At 36.2% G+C, this 20512-nt stretch overlaps 1 protein-coding gene across 1 annotated transcript in view; it reads left to right on the top strand.

The window, feature by feature from the left end:
- Window positions 1-553: 553 nt before the first annotated feature.
- bard1 (BRCA1 associated RING domain 1) overlaps window positions 554-20512 on the top strand; it is a 34107-nt gene continuing 14148 nt past the window's right edge. Inside the window, exons 1-8 of the mRNA XM_028435724.1 lie at window positions 554-720; window positions 3568-3624; window positions 5759-5907; window positions 7462-8468; window positions 9641-9721; window positions 12303-12475; window positions 19171-19297; window positions 19449-19581. Of these exons, the coding sequence (XP_028291525.1) occupies window positions 626-720; window positions 3568-3624; window positions 5759-5907; window positions 7462-8468; window positions 9641-9721; window positions 12303-12475; window positions 19171-19297; window positions 19449-19581 (1822 nt within the window). The 5' untranslated portion in view covers window positions 554-625. The remainder of the gene's footprint in view (window positions 721-3567; window positions 3625-5758; window positions 5908-7461; window positions 8469-9640; window positions 9722-12302; window positions 12476-19170; window positions 19298-19448; window positions 19582-20512) is intronic.

Raw genomic sequence — 20512 nt, 5'->3', positions numbered from 1 at the left:
TATTGTATTCAATTCCATGCAAGACCATGGTGCAGAAAATGTGAGGGAAATGATCTAAAGTAATAAGAACCAAAGGTGTATATATATATATATATATATATATATATATATATATACATTACAGCTATAACAAATACATAGTCTAGATGTAAATTACCTTTGACATAAACATTTTGTAAATTAAAGCTAATTGTTACATAGCAAATCACATAAACCACAATGCACCTTTGCCACAGTTTGATTCAATTACCACTGGCAGGATTGTATTCACATTTTTTCTTTTATTTTTTTGTTTTTATTAGAATTTTTCAAATGTTATTGACAAAATCCGATATTTACATAGAAATTCAGAAGAACACAAATAATGGAATAAAGAACAGAGCCAGGGAGGCATCATGCATACAATAAATGAGAGAATTAAAAGCATCACAGTATGTTACTTGGAGGTACAGGAAAAAAAGTTATTGTACTTACTTTTAATTTGAAATGTGACGTCGACCGACAGTCACTTCCGTAAATCTTTGGCGGGAAATGCAAGGAAGGCGGAAGTCGGTCTGTTTTGGTTGCTTCGTCGTGTCTGAGGTGTCAGAGAAAGACACTATATTATCTTTATTTTACGGCCACAATGGAAGAACCTGGTTCCTCTCTTCAGACAAATTATTGGAGCAGGACTAAGGAAGCAGTGGCGAACTTTCGTCGACTCCTGCTTTGCTCAAAATGGTAAGTTTGTAAACAGCCTGTATTCTCAGTGTTACAATTGAAATGGAGCCCATTTTATCTTGTGACAAACTTGTACATTTATCGTCAAAGTGACGCTATTGGGTACTTATGTATTATTCAAAAGTCATATTTCTTTAAAACATGCAAACTAATCCATTTGTTTCAGATCTCTACTTTGTTAGCTTAAACCACATTCAAGTGCATCTGAGTATAGTTTACGCGTTATGTCTGCGCATGCGCAGTTCCAGAGCGTGAAAAGGCTTATTGAATACAGACGTTCTAAAAGTATCTGGTGCAATGTGTTACTTCTATATATTTTTTTTATTTTTTTTATTTATTTTTTTTAATTATTATTAGAAACATAGAAACAGAATCTAATATCACAAAAAAAGCGAGAGGGTGATATTTATACCTCCCAAAACGTAGGTACAGAATGCCTAAACATTGTCTGAGAGTAGTAAAAGAAACATGTCATTACTAGTGCAATGTTGTAAGATATTCTAAACGTAAAATTATTTGGGTTAAAATAAACAATTATCAAGTTAACTGATGTAATTCAAGTTTATTCAACCTCTATCTGCCATTCAATTTTTATAAACATCCAATAAACCACAAATGAGATTTAAATGAGTGTAACATTAATAGTCCACACAAAGATGAGACTGAATCTGCACATATTTTCACATATTTGTGTCACTTTGTCAATGTAGTTGTAACTTGTGTTACAATGAGCAATGGGATGGACAAAGGCTGATCACCCTGAGCTATATGATATACATGGAGGTGACATAGCTTTCACACAACAAACATTAGGTAAAATATAAGCACACCACGCATATTTTTCTTTTTCTGTGTTGATCTACTTGATGTATCTACCGGTAATGTCTGAATTAGGGCTGCACCATTTTGACGAAAAACATAATTGCGATTTTTCTGACAGATATTGCGATTTCGATTCGATTTACGATTTTTAACAACATTTTATACCTTTAAATGCATATGGGTTTTATTTTTATTTTTTTCAAATTCTGCTTTACACATACATTTTTTTTTTTTTTTTTAAATATCTGGGTTTTTTTTATTTTTTTATTTTTTTAGAAATATTTATCAATTTTTTCAGAAAATGTTAGTTTTTAACTCCTGTGAGGAAACAAAATAAATACTAATAAATAATAATAAAAAGCATAATTAAACAAAAATGTATGTCAAAAATAAAAATGTAATTTAAAATAATGATTAAGATACTGTACAATTAAAAGGCAACATCAATTGTACTGACTACTACTACTCTGACTGTTCCTTTTTAATTATTCATGTCATATAAAGATGTCAATGGTTTACTGAAAATGATCAGGTTTATTGATTAAGTTTTCCACTTAATTTAAATTAACCTAATTTAAAATATCACTAACCTACGATGTTTCTGACTCTATAATCCCTGGCATTGATGGTCTAGTCCACAACAGCAGAACATTTTTATCCACAGATCTTCTGTAGCTCTGATGAGATGTTGATCAAACGCTCTGAGCAGGTAAAACTGATTGAAGCTGATCATGTTTCCACGGAGCACAGCAACGCTACACGAGAAACGGACAGAGCTTTACAGACGCAATAAAGTTAAGCGGGCACTGGTTGGCTCTGATTTAGGAGTCAGGGATGATTCGCGTAGTTTTTTGCCAGGTTAGACGGTGGTTAGGTGGTGTTTGAAGCAGCGAAGATGAGAATGTGAAGGACATATCCGCATAAAAAAACATCCTTTGCCTCACGGTGATGGCGTTTAAACCCGATTCTGTCCAATTCCTTGTTCAACAGTAGATTCCTTTTTCATTGTTCGATTCCGTTATTAGATTAACATGGATTTTATATGGTCCTAGTGTAGTTGTTATCCACCTTGATACTCGCTGCAGCGCATACAAGCATGTGACAGCATTAAGTCACTGATTAATTATTATTACTTTTCTGTGTTTTGTTTACACATTGAACATTGTGGGTTTTTAATTTTAATTCATGAAGGGTACCAACAAATTTGTCCACAAAGCTCCGCCAATTGCCAAATACCCCCTATAAGAAATGTTCATTTATTTCAATATTGTTATTTCCAATAACAATACAGTAGGTCCAAATGTATAGACACCCCTTTTTAGAAAGAAATAATAAAATTCCCAATGAAATGCCTAATTCGGATCTGATCCAGATGAAAATTGGGGTAAATGAGCAACAAACTCGAAATAACCGAGTCAAATTTCATAAAGATTGAACAATTATGAACCGAGCCATTCATTTTTAAATTTCACAGATGATGAGTCTTCATGATTAATCTATTTTTTCTAAACTAATCCACAATCGGTATTATGATCCAAAATAAAATGGAATATTCATGGCATATGTTCTATTTTTGGTTAAATATTTGTCCAAAATCTGTTAAGTACCTTTCACTTAATCCTGCTAACAGACAAACAAACAAATACATAAATGCCTGTAAAAAATATTGCCTCCTTGGCAGAGCTGATTACTGAATAATAAGCTGAATACTTCACTTCTTCTGGTCTTTAGGGGAAATAAAATCTACAATCTTAAATATTAGTTGAAGAAATGGCTCATTAGTTGGCTAAGATGTACTGATAAGAAACGCTCTGTTCTGCATTATATGCTCAAATTGAGATTGAAGAGCTCTGAAAATCCACACTGTCCATATTATTATTATTATAAATACAATATGCTGGCATTGTGTTGTAAAAAGATGGACTATGTGCTCCTCTCCTGCTTTCTTTGAAATAAATACTTAACTATCTGTAAAAACGACACTAAACCCTTTGAATATTTCTTTTTTTTTTGTTTGTTTTCCAGCTCGAATTTAATGAAGGAACCCGTGTGCCTGGGAACATGTGAGCATATGCTGTGCAGGTAATGTCCCCTGCGTTACGGTCATTACATTGAGAAAGAACTCCACTGTGTATGGCTTTTTTTTTTTGACCAACGCAAGTGTTGCTAATAGTGATGACAATGGCTCTGTTCTTTTCCAATGTCAAATTGTCAATGCTGGAATCCGGACAGATCACTAGAACGTCTAAATTGGCCTTGAAAGCCCACTGTATGTTGCCCTGGCTTTGAAAAAATATATAAATTTCCACAAAGAGGTCACAACGAAAAGCTTTTTCCTCCCAGAAATGATTCTCGTGTTGAAAATACTGCGTAACCAAGGCAACAGTGTTTTCGTAAATGTTACTGTGTTTGTTAAAACATTTTATTTCATTCTATTGAGCCTCAAGAAAGAAAGCCAGAAAATGAAGCTCAAAGTGATCAAAACACAAACTGGTTTTTACATTGATTTAGAATTCAATGTAATAATAGAAAGTGAACAATAGGTGTAACACAGTGCAATTTACTTCAGTTTATTTTGAAAATCAATCAGTCAGGAAAGCAATTTTCCGTATTGCTTTTTTTGTATTTACCTTAAAGGCTCCTGAAGTTGTGAAGCACCACTAGATTTATTCATTCAAATAAAAAGAAAGCAGATTTGTAGTTGTGTTAAAGTTTCTGCACCCTGAGTTTTCCCTTCTGTCCTTCATTCGTCCTTAAATCAGCAGAAGAAGAAGAAGAAGAAGAAGAAGCCAGAAACATGATGGAACTTTCACTGTGCTTTTTCAACATCTCATTTTCATTAAACTGGTCTTGGGTCTGCTGATTTTTTTCTTACAGTTGTCGTAGTGCTGGTCGATTTTGCCTGAAAAAAAAATCTCAGATTTTTTAAAGAAAAAAATTAGTTTCAATTTTTTTTCTCAATGCACTTAAAAATTACTGCAATATCAGGTATATTGTCAAAAGTGCAACTTTATTGCTGAGATTGCCTTCAAGAGTTACAGAATGTCACAGAATGTTATTTATTTTTGATTTAAGCATTCTAATCCACAACCACTGATTGTTTCAGTTATTAAAGAATTCAAGTGTCCTTTATCCTTTATTTGAGTTTTTTTCAATATTTTTTTTCACAATATCAGACCCCTAAAAAATGTTTTTATGAAATAGTTTGAGCCAAATTTCAGCCTGTCTCGGGACAACAGATGGAAATTGGCCTATGACTATAATCTGACATATTTACATTTGTTGAATGTTCAGTGATATGTAATGTCCCTACTTAAATAAATTTAAAAAAATGAAGCGATGTATTTGTGCCACTTCCACCTTTGTAACAATTTCATACAATAAATACAATATCTTCTAATAGGGATTAATTAAGTTAAACCTGTACATAATTGTATTTTTCTATGCTTCAGAAGTAGAGTTGCAAAGGGGGAGAAATTTCCACAGAAATTTTGGGGAATATTCAAAAAAATTAAATTTACATGGAAATTATTTATTGGTTGTTAATAATAATAATTTTAAATAACTATTGCTGATATTTTAAATTATGCTAAAACATATTTATTATTTTCCAAATTACATTGAACATGCGTGTTAAGGAAAAACCTGAAATTTTGTAAAGTCCCTGTTTTTTTTTTTTCCTTTTCGTTAATTCCCGTGGAAAGTAAAAAAAAATCCTGTTATTTTGCATCCCTAGTTGGATTGTTATGTCTTGTTTTTTGCAATGATATTCATATTTATGTTTGGATATGATACAGATATTAAAAATTAAAATTCAAGTGAATAATTCCAATGAAATCTTTATATTTTTGAATTTTCAGACAAATGCTGGGACAATAAATTCACTGTAGAGTCATCAATGACATAACATTATCTTATGAGATTTTGCACATCATCTAACACATTTGTATGTTTATCTCTTCTGAACTCTTATTCTTCCATCTAATGGGCAATGATATGGTGAAAAATATGATATTCCTTCAAAACATGTCAGTGAGGGTTATATTCTCTGATTTCTGTGAAGGCCTTACAATGATAATAGGTTTTCCACTGTATAATTTTAACCTTGAACGTTCTAACAGGTACTCGCTACTACCATAATTAAATCAATAACTGCACTGGATACACAACAGGAATGTTTACCACTGATCTAAAATGTATTTATCTTATCCTGTAGGTCCTGTGCTGGCCCCCGGGCTGGTGATGGCTGCGTGGTCTGCCATAGTCCTGCGTGGGTGAAGGACATTCAAATGAACCGGCAGCTCAGCAGCATCATACAGCTCTTCAGCGGCTTAGAATCCCTGTTCAATCCTGAGGAACAATCAGGTAGAATGGGAGCGATGCACCAACGCAGCTTGTGAGGATGATTACAGAGTAATCTTGTCAAATCCTTGCGTTTCATTCGTTATCTTTTGCTTTTCTTTTCGTTGACTGAGTTTGTAAATGTTGTTTTAAGCCTCTGACGGTTTGTAGCAGTTGCTTGTTCTTGTGCTTTATTGTCTTTAATCATCTTGTCACAATCTAGGAAATGCCTGTGATAACTCAGGCCCATTAAACTCATTAAAGGGATCCTCCACTGTTTTTACAAATGTGGCCTAAAATGTACTTATTGGAAGATCTATGCCTAACTAACAAAATACATTATTTTGGACCATATTTGTTTTAACTTTTAACAATGGGACTACTTTAGCGGTTTAGAGCCTGTATGCCACCATCTTGAAATCATGTGATTGATGTCACATGGCCCTATTTGCATGTAAACATCCCATTATTTCCTATTGGAGTGAAGCATTCAACCTGCTTTTTAGATCATTTAGCAGCTTTTTCTGTCAAAATGACAACTTGTGCTGTTTTTGATTGCTCTAAATAATCAGGAAACTTTAAAGCAGGCCAGAAACCTGAAAAATAATCTATGACCGCTGTGTGGCGACAGTTCCAAATCTGCGGTTTCGCAGTAGACAAGGAAACAGAGAAGAAGGGCTCTCCTAAGGGGCCTTTACTCTCCCTTAAATAGTGCACAGCTGATGCTTTGATGGCTGAAGACGCCCAAACCCTGAGAATAAAAGTCCTTTTGGGTGGGAGATTTTCAACAGTCCTTAGCCATCAGAGCATCAGCCTCGCATTGTTTAAGGGAGTGTAAAGGTCCCTGAAGAGAGCTCTTCTTCTTTGCTTCATTGTCTACTACAAAACCGTAGAGATTTTTTTTCGGGTCACAACCGTTTTAATCCTCTTTCGGTAAAAAATATATATACATACATATATCTATCTTTTTTCCTGTGCGACATGAATTTTACAGCATGCCTGTCAAAATACAAGTTTCTTTCAAAATAAGACAAATTAAACATGAGAAACATTAAGTATTTATTTATTTTTGACCAGCTGTCCGCAACCCACCCACCCTCGACCTACCAGTTGATAATTGCTGATTTAGAGCAACCAAAAGCAGAACAAATTGATATTTTGATCAAAAAAGCTACTAACTGAGCTAAAAAGCAGACTAAATGCTTCACTCCAATAGAAAACAGTAAGATGTTTATAGGCAAATCAGGTTGTGACCTCAATAATCACATTTCAAGATGGCGGAACATAGGTTGTAAATTGGTAAAAAGTAGTTCCATTTTTAAAAGTCAATAAGATAAATATGGTGCATAAAAATGCATTTTTTTAGGCATAGATCTTCTAATAAGAACATTTCAAAAATTTTAGGCCACATTTGTTTAAAAAAAATGTGGAAGATCTCGTTAATAATTGTGAATCAATCTGTGCTTTGAGCTTCATGGTATGCTACCCCAATCTGTTGCTTTTATAGGGGAAAATGGCAGGGATGTCAGAGACAGTGTTCCCAAATATGACTGTACACTCCTTTATTTTTCAATGCAGACTCTCCTCCTGTAGCTGAGATTCAAGTGGGGCCCCGGAGCCCGGTCTTTACACAGAAGAAGAACTTCAAAATCTGGTTCAGTCCCCGCAGCCGTAAGGTTCGCTGCACCTTAGAAAAGCCCCCAGATGTTGGTGAACCAGACGGCAGGTCATCTGAAGAAACCCCTGCGGCAAAGTCGCACACCTGCAATGCTAAACAACAGGACCTGTCAGTTTTCAATTTCATTTCATCCTCGCAAGACTGTGGCTCTCCCACTCCTCCGAAACGCAACGGAAAAGGCGCCAAGAAGAAGAATAAGAAAGTGGTTCCAATAAATCCAACCAGTGCCACCACTCAGAATTATTCGAAAGAGAAAAAGAGTAAGAAGCGGCTGGAGGCCATAAACAAGGAATGGGGAATCACAGAGGAGGTTCAGACCACGCCAGCAAAGGCACAAACCAAAAGGTCAAGCAAAAGGGTTTCATTTCTGAGCCCTGCTGTCAAATCTGACAAGCCTCTGCATGAGGCGCCACCAAAGAGCCCTAATGAACTCAGTCCCTCTGAGAACGCAGCGAGGGAGACTGTCCCACAGAGCGTAGTTACTGTCTTGAATACCCAAACCTCGCCCAGTCGTAGTGTGTCACACTCTGTCGCTCAGCATGACAAAGTATCTACAAATGACAGTCCTCAGGAACAGGACAAGTCTCCCTCTGAGCTGTCCAATAAAAGATCCAGAGAAGAGGAAAGGGACCTGGAGAGCACACCGAAAAGGCCCAGAGCGTCTCCAGGCTGGGGGCGTAAATGCCTGATTAGCAGGTCGAGAGTGGTCCTTAATTCACCGCCTTCAACTGGCCCTGGGTCCACTCAAGGAGCCAGTCCCAGCACTTCATTACCAGTGTCAGCAGACATCCACAAGACCTCGCCACTCTCTCCGCGGGCTTCCACCCGACGACTCAGCACAGGGAGCCCCGCATTTATGAAGAGGAACCACAAAGGAGAGACCCCACTGCATCTTGCTGCTATAAAGGTCAGATGCTACTGCTAAGCTAAGCTACGATACAAAATGTGTGATTTGACTTTATTTAAAATCAACCTTATCAGTAATTCCAGCAAGTTCTTTTTGTCTTCTTTTTGAATAATATGGTAAGGTTTAATTTATTCAGACAACTGTTTTTCAGGAATTTTATTTTGATCTCCTGACATGTTTCGACTGTCAACTGCCAGTTTTCTTTAGCGGCATCTGCTGATCGCTTTGATGTTTTCTTTAAAGTTTCCTTGACTTTCCCATAATAATTCCAGTAAGATTATTTTTGTCTTCTTTTTGAATAACATGTCAGGAGATCAAAGTGGATTTCCTGAGAAATAGTTATTGAATAAACAAAATCTTGACAACTATTCTTCAGGTAATTTACTTTGATCTACTGACATTTTTTGAGTGTCAACTGCCAGTCTTCTTCAGAGGCCTCTGCTGATGGCTTTGGTATTTTTTTGACTTCCATGTAATAATTAAAAAAAGACAAAAATAATTTGGAATTATTACACGAAAGTCAAAGCAACATCAAAGCAATAAGCAGATGCCTTTGACGAAGACTGGCAGTTGTCATTCGAAACTTGTCAGGAGATCAAAGTGGTTTTTCTGAGGAAAAGTTGTCTGGCTAAATGAAACCATAACATATAACTGCCAGTCTTCCTCAGAGGCGTCTGCTGATCATTTTGATGTTTTTTTGACTACTGCGTAACAGTTCCAGCAAGTTCTTATTGAATTATTGTGCAGAAGTCAAGGAAACATCAAAGCCATCAGCAGAGGCCTCTGAACAAGACTGGCAGTTAACAGTCAGGAGATCAAAGTAAATTTCCTGTGGAACAGTTGTCTGAATAAATTAAACCTTAACTTATCAGTATTTATTGATCTTTTATCTTTGAAATATAAGTGACATCTTTCTAAAAATATGAGGCTTAAAATCAAACATCCCTGTTTTGGTTTGTCCAGATTAAAATCTTCTTATCGTAATCCCTGTAAACATAGTTGTAATCCCTCTCTGGATCCCTGACAGGCCAATCAATGGCCCACTGCAGAGTCTGATTGATAAACCGCCAGGCTTTGATTCTCTGGGATCAGCTGCTGAATTGGAAAGGTTGCATTCAAATGTCCATCGTTGTGTCCTCTTCTTTCTGTTGTTTGTTGGCTCGCTCACACAGGGAGACGTAGAGGCCGTCTGTGACCTGTTGGAACAGGGGGTGGACCCCAACCTGAAGGATCACGCTGGGTGGACCCCTCTGGTAAGCAATGCATTTAAAAGCTTTATTAGTTTTCTGCTGTCTCTCCTTTTTCCTCCTACCAAACAGCAAGTGTTTGTTTTTTGTTTTTTTTTTAATATGGTTTCCTTAGATAAGAAACTAATATTGTCTTACTTTTTCATGCACAAATTGTTCCTCGTGTGAATTGAGAATTGTGTTTTCACTTTCCAATTTCCAAGGCCTCCAATCCTCGTCACTAAAGGAATCTTTTTATTGCTCCTCTTTTTCTTTTTCATTCTGGTAAACACAGAGTAACAGGGTTAGACATGTGTCTCAGCCACATCTCAGTGTGTGTCGTAGCCTGAAACAAACAAACTCACCAGATTTTAATGTGCACATTTTTAGATCCAACATTTCTCTGTTTTGACTGTGAGGAAAATAAACATTTGTTTGGCGCAGATGGCGAGCGCTAAAGAGAATTGAACAGAGTCCAGTGTTGCATGAAAACGGTTGTTTTCAGTTTTCTCACTCGGAAATAATAGGAAGCAAGTTATCGTAGAAGAAAACTCTTAAGTGATAGATGGATTAGATTTTTTAAAAAGCTTTATGTAGATTAGTGTTGCATGTACATTTATAAGACTCCTCCACAGCTCTGAGGATGACCTGAAAAATGAAAGACCAAAATGCAGTGTTTGCACTTTACCGATGTATTCATCATTGCATTCCCACACAACGCTCTCAGACTGAAGTTGAACTCTGGGGGACCTTTTGATTCCGTCCGCCAACACAAAGTGAGGAAATGCACTTACTGTATAGGGCACAATCTCAAATCATGGAAAGTAGAAAAATCAGAATCAGAAATACCCTTATGATCCCAGGGGGGCATGACTAAGAAATTTGACAGATTGAAAGAAATACTAACCAAAGAAAAAAAACCATTCATCATTAAAAAGACTGTTAAATAAGGATTAAATACATAGTGCACACATTATTTTCTTCTTCTTCTTCTTTTCCTCTTTTTTCTTTCTTTTTTTGCTTCTTTCTTTTTTTTTTATCACCCCCAGGTTTTTGCTGAATTCAAAAATTGCCTTGATTATGGGCGTTACTCTTAGATAGAGGTCGACCGATATATCGGTCAAGCTTGACAAGCTTGGAGATTCTTAAAGAGACAGAGGCGAAATCGAAGCGTTATGAACTGTGTGCTACAGAGTGAAATTTCTTTTAAGTTTTTTTTTTTGGTATTTGCTGCATTTTCCAAAAAAAAATAGGGTAGCATAGTTATTTGAGTGTGCTATAGAATGGTACTATGTGCCTAAAAAAACATGATCCCCCCCTCCCTAAAGGAAAAAAGGAAGACCATAAAAAACATCCATTCGGATGTATGAATATACATAACAAAAAAAAATAATAATAGCACGTGCAAGGGAGAGGTAGAAGCCAATAGGCTTACAAATAAAAAGCAGATATAATAGGATAAGGATATAATATAATAGTGCCTGATCAAATATCCGTATCCTATTATATCCTTAATAGGATAAGGATATAATAGGATAAGGATATTTGATCAGGCACCCGTGTAGGCAGCTGCAGCCACGGCTTGACTGACGGAAGGACCCCGCATTTATATCTTAATGTTTCAATTGTCTTTCATAATCAATGTCCTTGAAAAAAATATCGGTATCTGCATCGGCCTTTGAAAATCTCATATCGTTCAACCTCTACTCCTAGAGTAGTTAAGACACGCCCAGTCACAGCAGCCCCGCCCCCACAGCGCTGCACAGTTCCACATGGAGCTGTCAATCAATGCTCACTGAGGGCAGTGAGAGGAGGAAACGAGTTCATCCTTCCATCTTTTATTGGAGGGGCGGGGCCAACAGTGACGGTTAGTGATGTCACTGATCTAATCTCAGCCAATAGCAAAATTCATTTCTAATAGTTGGCGTTCAACCCATAGAGGGCATTCACTCACATTTTACAACTAAAAGGCTAAAATTAGACTGAAATAGAGTTTTTCAACCTTAGGGTCGTGACCCATTTGGGATCGCCTGAAATTTAAATGGGGTCCCCTGTAATGTGTTAAAAATATTTGCTTAATCAAAATATATTTTACATTTTCCTTAATTCTTCTTCAAATGAAAACAACACAATCATACACAACAAAAGAGAAAAAGACAAAAACAGTAAAACAATACGAGAACTGGTGCATCTTGTCACTTTGTAAACTAATTCTGGCTACTCTTTATTTGTTACAGTGTAACAAACATGACCAGAAACTAAGATTAGAAAAAAAATGTTTGGGGTTGCCAGAAATTTCTGACATAAAAATGGGGTCACGAACCAAAAAAGGTTGGAAAAACCACGGGACTCATATGTGAAGAGTGGGACTAGGATCAATAAACTACATCACTTCATACCTAGTCAAATATATATTCATCAGAAAAAAGGGGTTTTAGGGTGGACTTACACTTAAAAAACTAAAGAAGTTTGATTTCCCTTGTTTTCAGCTCAGTTGACATTTGATCAAATCCTCTGCAGAATCTAATAGTTTTTTTAACCTTAGTGAAAACCTACACACATAAGGTTGACTTAGGAACACTGCTGCTTCTTCTGCTTTGTCTTTCAGCACGAAGCATGTAACCTGGGTCACCTGGCAGTGGTAAAAGTTCTGGTTTCCAGCGGAGCGCTGTTGAACACGCCCGGCTATGAAAATGACTCCCCTCTCCACGACGCTGTGAGGAACGGGCACTGGGCCGTTGCTAAGCTGCTTCTGGAGCTTGGAGCCTCTCAGAGCGTTCTGTAAGTGGCTCGATCGTTTCATACTACAAGACACAATGTACAATATCCTTCTCCAATACACAGCACGGCATTCCAAGTGAATCTATTATGAACTGAACAAAGTGTCTCCTCTCAAGGTTGAGGTTAAACCTCCGTACTTAATATGCAGCACACCTTCACAAAGTGCTGGAGCAGCCAAGTGCTTAAATGGATGCTGCGTATTGCTTGGAATTGGACTTATGTGTTGAGTGCTGTTCTGAACCTCTGGTGCATAAATTCAATTACTTATAGCCTCTTACAAATGGAGCATTTATTCTTATTGTTGTTGATAGATTTGAATGAAACAGCCATCTTTTAAAATTTGCTTTCACAAAGCTCATAATTAAGCATTGCATTGTTATAGTTCACCAGACGTCCTAAGTGGTTCCCTGCCTTTTTTCCCTTGCATGCGTGCACACGATAACGTGCCTATAGTTTGGATAAAGAAGTTATAGAAAAATACCTCAACACTGCACCTTACTAGTAGGTCATGGATATTAAGTGCAACTATTTGTTTTTTTTTTTAGCTATTTGGGGCCCATTCATAAAGTCGGCAAAATGATGGTCCATTGTTCTATGAATTTGTGATAAACACATTTATTGATTGGTCTGAATAATATCTACTGTTTATCTACGAGTTTATTATTATTTGTTCTATAGTATATAGTCATCTTAAAGATGTGAATCCTTGTTTTAATCTGAAATATAATGAGTTAAAAGTCACAAAAAATGGTGAAATGTGATTTTAAAAACTACAGGAAATGGTTAAAAGTTGCAAATTCGAGTGGCCAAAAACACTAGTAGGAACAATTAGTTTAAACTGGCAAACAGCGGGCAATAATGTTATATGGTGAAAAGAGGTTAAAAATGAAAATAATAGGTCTCAACATACGTAACATTAAGTGGAAAAGTGGTGGAAAGGGTTTATAAGTGCCGAAAATGTCTTGAAAGTGGAAGAAATGTGCAGAAAAGGAATTGAAATTTGTGGCAGAAATAGGAGTAATGTGTCAAAAATGCATTAAAAGGAGCAAATTTTTTGAAGGTATCTGGTGACCTTCTCTGAGTGGCAAATGGGGTCCTGACCCCAAGGTTGAGAACCTTTTTCAACTAAATTGGAAAATTAAGAAGAAAAAAAATATAAGATTGTGTGAAAGATTATGATGATTTTTTTTTTTTTTTTTTATCTGCCAGTGCAATTCTAACTGTAATGACTTTGCACAGACACTCATAGCTAGAGTGTATTTATATATTATATTTTGAGAATAAATCTGAAATGTATAAAAGAAGGCTTTCATTGGGTGGGATGGGGCTGTTCGCTCACTGCCAACTACAGCTCCAGGCACACAATCCATACAGATGTTAATTAACATCACTGGTGTGCCTTGTGCTAACATGTCAATCTATTTCATGTACTTGTATAATTGCTACGTACAACAATAGGGGTGGATTGTCGCTTGTTATATTGATACTAGTATTTAGCTGCAAGTTGATAACCGGTGTTTAAATGGTAAATAACTCTGTCATGTTTCAGGGAATGTTATTCCTTATGGTTTTATGTAGGAGTTTGTGAGCCATCTTTGTAATATATGGGTGAAATTTTCATTAGGAGCACAATTGGGATGTGGAAAACCATGGAATTTAAAGGTTGCAGTTGCTCACTTAATTTTCCATGTTAGCAGTGCTAAATTCTCCCTAATTTTTGTTTAACATGGGGTTGAATGATCAAGGTCTTTCCACTCCGTTACCTTTTTCTGGTAACGTAGTGGAATGGAAAACATCAAAGTTGGTCACAGCCATCACACACTGAGGTACAACTTAATGGTTCCTGTAGGGCTGGGCAAAAAATTGATTTAATCAATTCATCAAATTTGTAGATAAAAACAATTTTTATTTTGCAAATTCGAGTTTTAAAAAAAATGTTTTGAAATTTTTATTTTTTTTCATTTCTTTTCCCCACCATAGGTTTTTCAGACTCCTTTGCGATCCGACCTTGTGGGTTACCATAGCGCGATGTGAGCCAGCCTCCTCTTTGTTTACCCTTTTAGTGGGCTATATGTGTGCCACAAGCATGTTTAATTTTTTATTCGCACTATGTTGAGATGCTAAGGGAAGAGTTTATTATTTTTTTAATTGTAATGTTATTAAATATGTAGTTATCTGATTTCTTAATCAGAAAATTGAAGCTACTGTGAAGTTGCTGTTGCACTTTTGCTTAAACCTGGGTTAAAGCTTGAAATTGTTGAATGACAGAGCCTTATTTACTTTTTATTTTGGGATTGTTCTATGCATTTTACCTCTTGAGGACGATCACAGCAATAAAGTTGCACTTTTGGCAATATATCTGATGTCTGCAGCCATTTTTAAGTGCATTGAGAAAAAAAAATTAAAAATTGTCTCAACTCAATTTCTACCAATTGATTCATGGGACTGGTACAAGTCTGCAGCCTGGGGGTTGAAGACCTCTGATCTAAAGGGCCGGATTTGGCCCCCGGGCCTTGAGTTTGACATCTGTGTTAAAAAGTATTGGGCCTGGACATATTTTTTTCCAATCAGAAAAACTCTTAGAAACACTTTTTAATGTTCGCTTTCTAATTGCAGTTAGATTTTTTTTTTTTCTTGAACAATTTGTTTTGGCTCATGTTGTAATATAGTTACCAGAAGGTCAGCAAGGGTTACTGGTGTTTAAAGCATGTGGGAGAATTAGGAAGACCAAAGAGTGTTAACACGTTTAAGAAAATAACCTAAATTGTTGTTTTGCTCTAGGTTCTGAGTTGGCGAGCTGCACTTTGTATTTTGTGCTTGGCTCACATTTGAATATTCTCTGTAGTTTATAAAGAGCAGCTGATGCCTACATGGTTCACCGTCGCCTCCTTCCTCCCACTTTCATGCTGAAGCAGAGGCTTGTGATTTTACCCTCACCAAAAGTTTTCCACCGTTTTCTCTCTTTCTTGTTTTCTTCCCTGTGTGTGTGTACGCACATGTACAAGTGTCGGGCACTGTTGATGTTTGTTTGTATGCGTTTGTGTGTGATTTTGTGGCTGGGGGTATGAATCCAAATGAAATATTTTATGGACCAGTGGACCTATTAATTGTCCCCCAGGTGTTATCTTTGCTGACGCGTAATCTTTCAGAGGCGCCCTGCTGGGTTTAGGTTCTCTTCTCTCTCCTACTTGTGCAGTTCCTCATCCTCCCGCCCACACTCCCCCTTTTTGAAGGTGACCTCACACTTGTTTCCTGAATCTCCCTAAAAACTTCAAATCGTTTTTTCTAGCCTCCAGACGGCATTCATTTCATGAGCTAAGTCTCTGCTTTAGGATTCTATGCTTTGGTAAAGACAAGGCCATCCTTTATCAACCATAACTTATAGGTTTACCACCATTTTCATAGTTTTTTGTATTTTTTGAACAATTTGAGCCCATTTTTGCATATTTTTAAAATTTTTCTGCAACTACACCAAACTTGCCATATTTTAACCTATTTCCATCACTTTTTCTTGCCATATTTTTGCTCCTTTAAAGCATTTTTACTACATGACTCCCATTTCTGCCACTTCTCCATCCAATTTCATTGCCTTTTGTGCACATTTTTTATACTTTCAAGACATTTTCAGCACATGAACCCTTTTCACCATTTTTCCACCTAATGTCACATATGTTGACTCATTATTGTCATTTTTAACCTCCTTGCACCATATATTGTGCTTATTTTTGCCAATGTAACCATGATTTGTCATGCCCATTATTTGCCAGTTTAAACTAATTGTTCCTACCTTTAAGCCAATATTGACACTTTGAACCCTTTTTACCACTTTTTCTGTTTGTTTTAGGCCCCTCTGGTTTGCAACTTTAAACCAATTTCTGTGGATTTTAAAAAATATCCACCATTTTGGTCACTTTTAACCCATTTTATAAAACAAGGATTTACATCTTTGAATGACTACATACTATGGGGCAAACAATGTTAATAAACTTCCAGGATAACAGTGGATATTATTCAGATAAAAAAATAAATGTGGTTATCACAGATTCATAGAACAATGGACCATCATTTTGCTGACTTTATGGATGGACCCCAAAAATCTCTCCCCTTTATTCCCCCTTATAGATGACCGTGTCTCCACATGACTGTTCTTCAATGTTCATGTCTGTGTTCAACCACCTTCAGGAACAGTGGGGGTCCCCGGTCTTTGGCACCTTTGTTTTTGCTCTAAAATATAGATTTACATCCAATCTCGTGCTGTGTATGGCCTTCGAATGAGGCAGATGACAGATTTCAGCTCAACCTTGTATCAAACAGTTATACACCAACAAGTGAATGACACACCTGGATGCATAGATTCACAGCTCAAGCAGAGTGTGACACTCTCCGATTGTTTTACTCAGAGCTTTGCAATCTGCAAATATTGAGTTTCAATGTCCTGCTTAGTCAGAGATTAAAGAAGAAAACAGGCATTTGCACAGCCTGCGATGCAGCGATAAGACCAACTGATCTCTAGCCTTGAATGTGTCGCACTACAAATAACATTTTACAAAAGGTTTGATTGAATCGGTAATAATATGTTGAGGTTATGTAGGAGTGGAGCCAGCTAAAATGTCATCAATATATTTGCCTTATTCTCAAAGCTGCTACTTCCTGATTTTATTCATGCATTACAACTTTACGTTTTATGCTGTAATCAGAAATCAAACCTTGCACCCTTTGTATGCAAGTAAAACAGTAGTAGTCAATTAGTGGGGAAACGACATTTGTGTTGGTATGGTTTGGACATAAGTTTTGGACATAATTCAATTTACAGTAGCACTTTCATAGCTTAGAAGTCTTTTAAGAGTCTTTTGAGAGCAACTAAACCCTGGGGTTTTGGCTGGAAATTAAAAAAAAACATTCCTTGATTATGGGCGAGGCTCCTGGAGCAGTTAAGACACGCCCAGTCACTCTCTAACATTTCCAAAGAACAATCTATACTATTTAATAGATAATAATAGAGCTGCGTATCATGGCCAGTTTCCTGAATCAGTTTGATTTTGATTATTAGGGTTTCGAATCGATTAATCACGATTCAGTATTGATTTATTTTTCAAATTTTACTTGGATAACATACATATTGTCAGATAAAAAGTTGTTAGTATGAATCCTCTACATTGTGAATTATTTAGAAATACATCTAAGGGAACGCTGAGGTAATAAAGTGCGAGGTTTGACAGTTTGGACATAATGCAGGGTTTTCACCAGGAATGTTTCACAGCATAGGGAGGTCGTGTGAAATTTATAACTCTCTGAGGGTCAAATTTAGTGAATTAAAGCTAAAGTTTTTTTTGTTTCTCTAAAATCTTTGTTCCAGCCTTACTTTAAAGCTAAAAGTTATTTGTTGACTTGGTGAAGGTGAAGGAGTTTATTTTATTTATTTTAGTCATGCACTAATAAATGCTCACAGACACTGGATAGACAAGAAATAACATTTTATTCAAAAGACTGATTCCAAGACGCACTTTTCAAATATAAATGAGGTATTACTGTATGCGGGACCTGCAGTAATAATGGAACAAACACACACACACACGCAGAGGAGTGGTATTTCTACACTACCTCACTTCCAAATAGCTTTACTTTTTTCAAGCTTGCATGAGTCTTCATTTTTTTAAAAAGCGAAAGTAGTTCCAAACTTCTGACTTCAGCTTTTATTTAGCTATACTCATTACTCACTATAGCTCTCGATTCACAATTTACTCAATCCAACCTACTCACCTTATTTTGCAGAGTCAGCAGGTGCTGGTTTTTATAGAAGGGGCGGGGTCAAGAGGCATGGTTCTTACCTTTTTACAACAAAATATGTATATAAGTTTAAATACTTAGACTAAAATGTTAGGAGTTGGACTAAAATTTAAAAACACAACTTCATACAAAATACATTAGTTTTCAGCAGAAAAAAAATGTTTTATGGTTTAGTTAAAGTCTTGCCATCAGGTAAGTACAGTTTGATTTGAGCTGCTCATGTTTGACTTTGAATCTGCTTTTCTTGCCTGGACTTTGTTTATTCATTTATCTGTGACAAGGGACAATGCAGATTAATAGATAAATATGTGAATGTGCCAGATTGTAGACACTGGCTAGTTTCCATCTGTAGTCTCCGGTAGGTTGATGATGTGTACTACAGAAATTACATTTAAAATAAACTGGAAAAAAAAACAGACAACACCAAAATCAGACTTCATGTACAGTACAATAAAATACAAAAAGTCAAATGTAATGACATTTAGTTTAGGATAGACAAGAAATAAATATTTGTGTATTTCCCTGCCCTGTAAATCAGATCCATACATATTTATCTTACATTTCAAGTCTCCATACATTGATTTTGCTCACTCTCTAATTGTGTGTGTTGTTCCAATAACTTAAATGATCTTTTTCTTCTTCCACTTGTAATTATGAATCCCATTGTGTTGGAATGGTAGCAGTAATGCTGAAAATGGACGTACATGACTTTACTTTATATCGTATTTCAATATGCTCCTTTAAGCTTTTGTTTTTTTATTTGACTCTTAATTAGAAGTAGTCACTGCTGGGTTTTAGTAATGTCTGCTCATCGGTTCACCAGATGGTCGGTAAATGCTAAATGTGTGTAAATAAATACTGATGTGAGCTTATTCTGAGACACTGCCACGCTGTTCCATCCCTCACAGTAATCTGTATGGAAAGAGGCCTGTTGATTACGCAGCAAGTCTGGAGATGCTGGAGATTTTCCAGGGAGCCAATGAAGGAACCCATTCTTCTGATGCGTCTCCCATCCTTCCCACCAGTCTCTCTGTGGTAAGTCTGCATTAGGCTGTGAGCGTCTTTGATTTATTTGTTTTTTTTTCTCCCCCCTCCCCTCCTAATGTTGTTTCCCCTGCAGCTCTGTTTTTCTGGCTGTATAGAGGCACCGGCTTTGTTCAGTTTACTTTCTATTTCCTTATTTTAGATGAGTGAGTGTGCGAGGAAAGATCTGACCGCATTGTTTCTGGCCAGTAAGCTGTCACAACCTGAGCAACAACAACTGGCCAAACTGGGAGCACTACTGGGAGCAAAGGTGGCCGACGCATATTCTGGCTCAGGTATTATTGTGTTTGCCTGAATCAGGGTTGGGGTCAATTACAATTGTAATTGCGTACATGATAGTTAATTACAATTATGATGTAATTATAACTAACTAGAATATTTGCATTTCCTGATGAAAATGCAAGTTAGGATACAGGCGCTGGCCCGCATCGCACTGCATTAGCTTAGCATTAGCGTTAACTTGAAAGTAACTAGTAACTTTTACTTTGAGTACTATTTAATTTAGCTACTTTTTACTTGTACCTGAGTATTTTATGTATGACTTACTGGTACTTGTACACAAGTAACAGTACTTCTACTTGAGTGGGATACATAAGTACTCTTTACACCTCTGGTCATTTTAGTTGTAATTGGAAAATATATCAGTTGATTTGTAATTGAACATGGATAATTGAAGACGTAATTGAAAAATTGAATTAAGGTTGCAATGATTAGTTGACATAATCGATAATAAAAATTTGTCAACGCAGATTTTGTGTTACAAGATTTAATCTTGTAAATTAATTATAAAATCCAGCCCCTATTGTATAAGCATTTTAAAAAAAAAATATTTTATTATTCATTCTTTTATTTTATGGACTTGATTTAAGTAAAAAGAAATCTCATTACCTCCACAACCTACATGCTGGTTAACTTACAGTATTTACACTCATTCATTGTTTACTACTACTACTACAACTACTACTACTACTACTACTACTTTGTTAAAGACAACTTGTAATACTCAATTTATTCATAATTTTATTGTGTGTTAAATATAGCAACTACACTATAAATACATGTTTTATGTCATTGTTTTAGTGCAACAGGGACACGTTCACAGGTGGAAGGATTTAAGCAGGTGCGCTAAAAAAGCAGTCGTAAATATGTGCTTCAAAACAAAACAAAAATAATTGTGACAAGTCGACTAATCGAAAAAATAATCAC

This window comes from Gouania willdenowi, chromosome 21, assembly GCF_900634775.1.
Source record: "Gouania willdenowi chromosome 21, fGouWil2.1, whole genome shotgun sequence".
In the NCBI taxonomy this organism is placed as follows: Eukaryota; Metazoa; Chordata; class Actinopteri; order Blenniiformes; family Gobiesocidae; genus Gouania; species Gouania willdenowi.
This window is presented reverse-complemented; position numbering and strand designations above follow the sequence as displayed.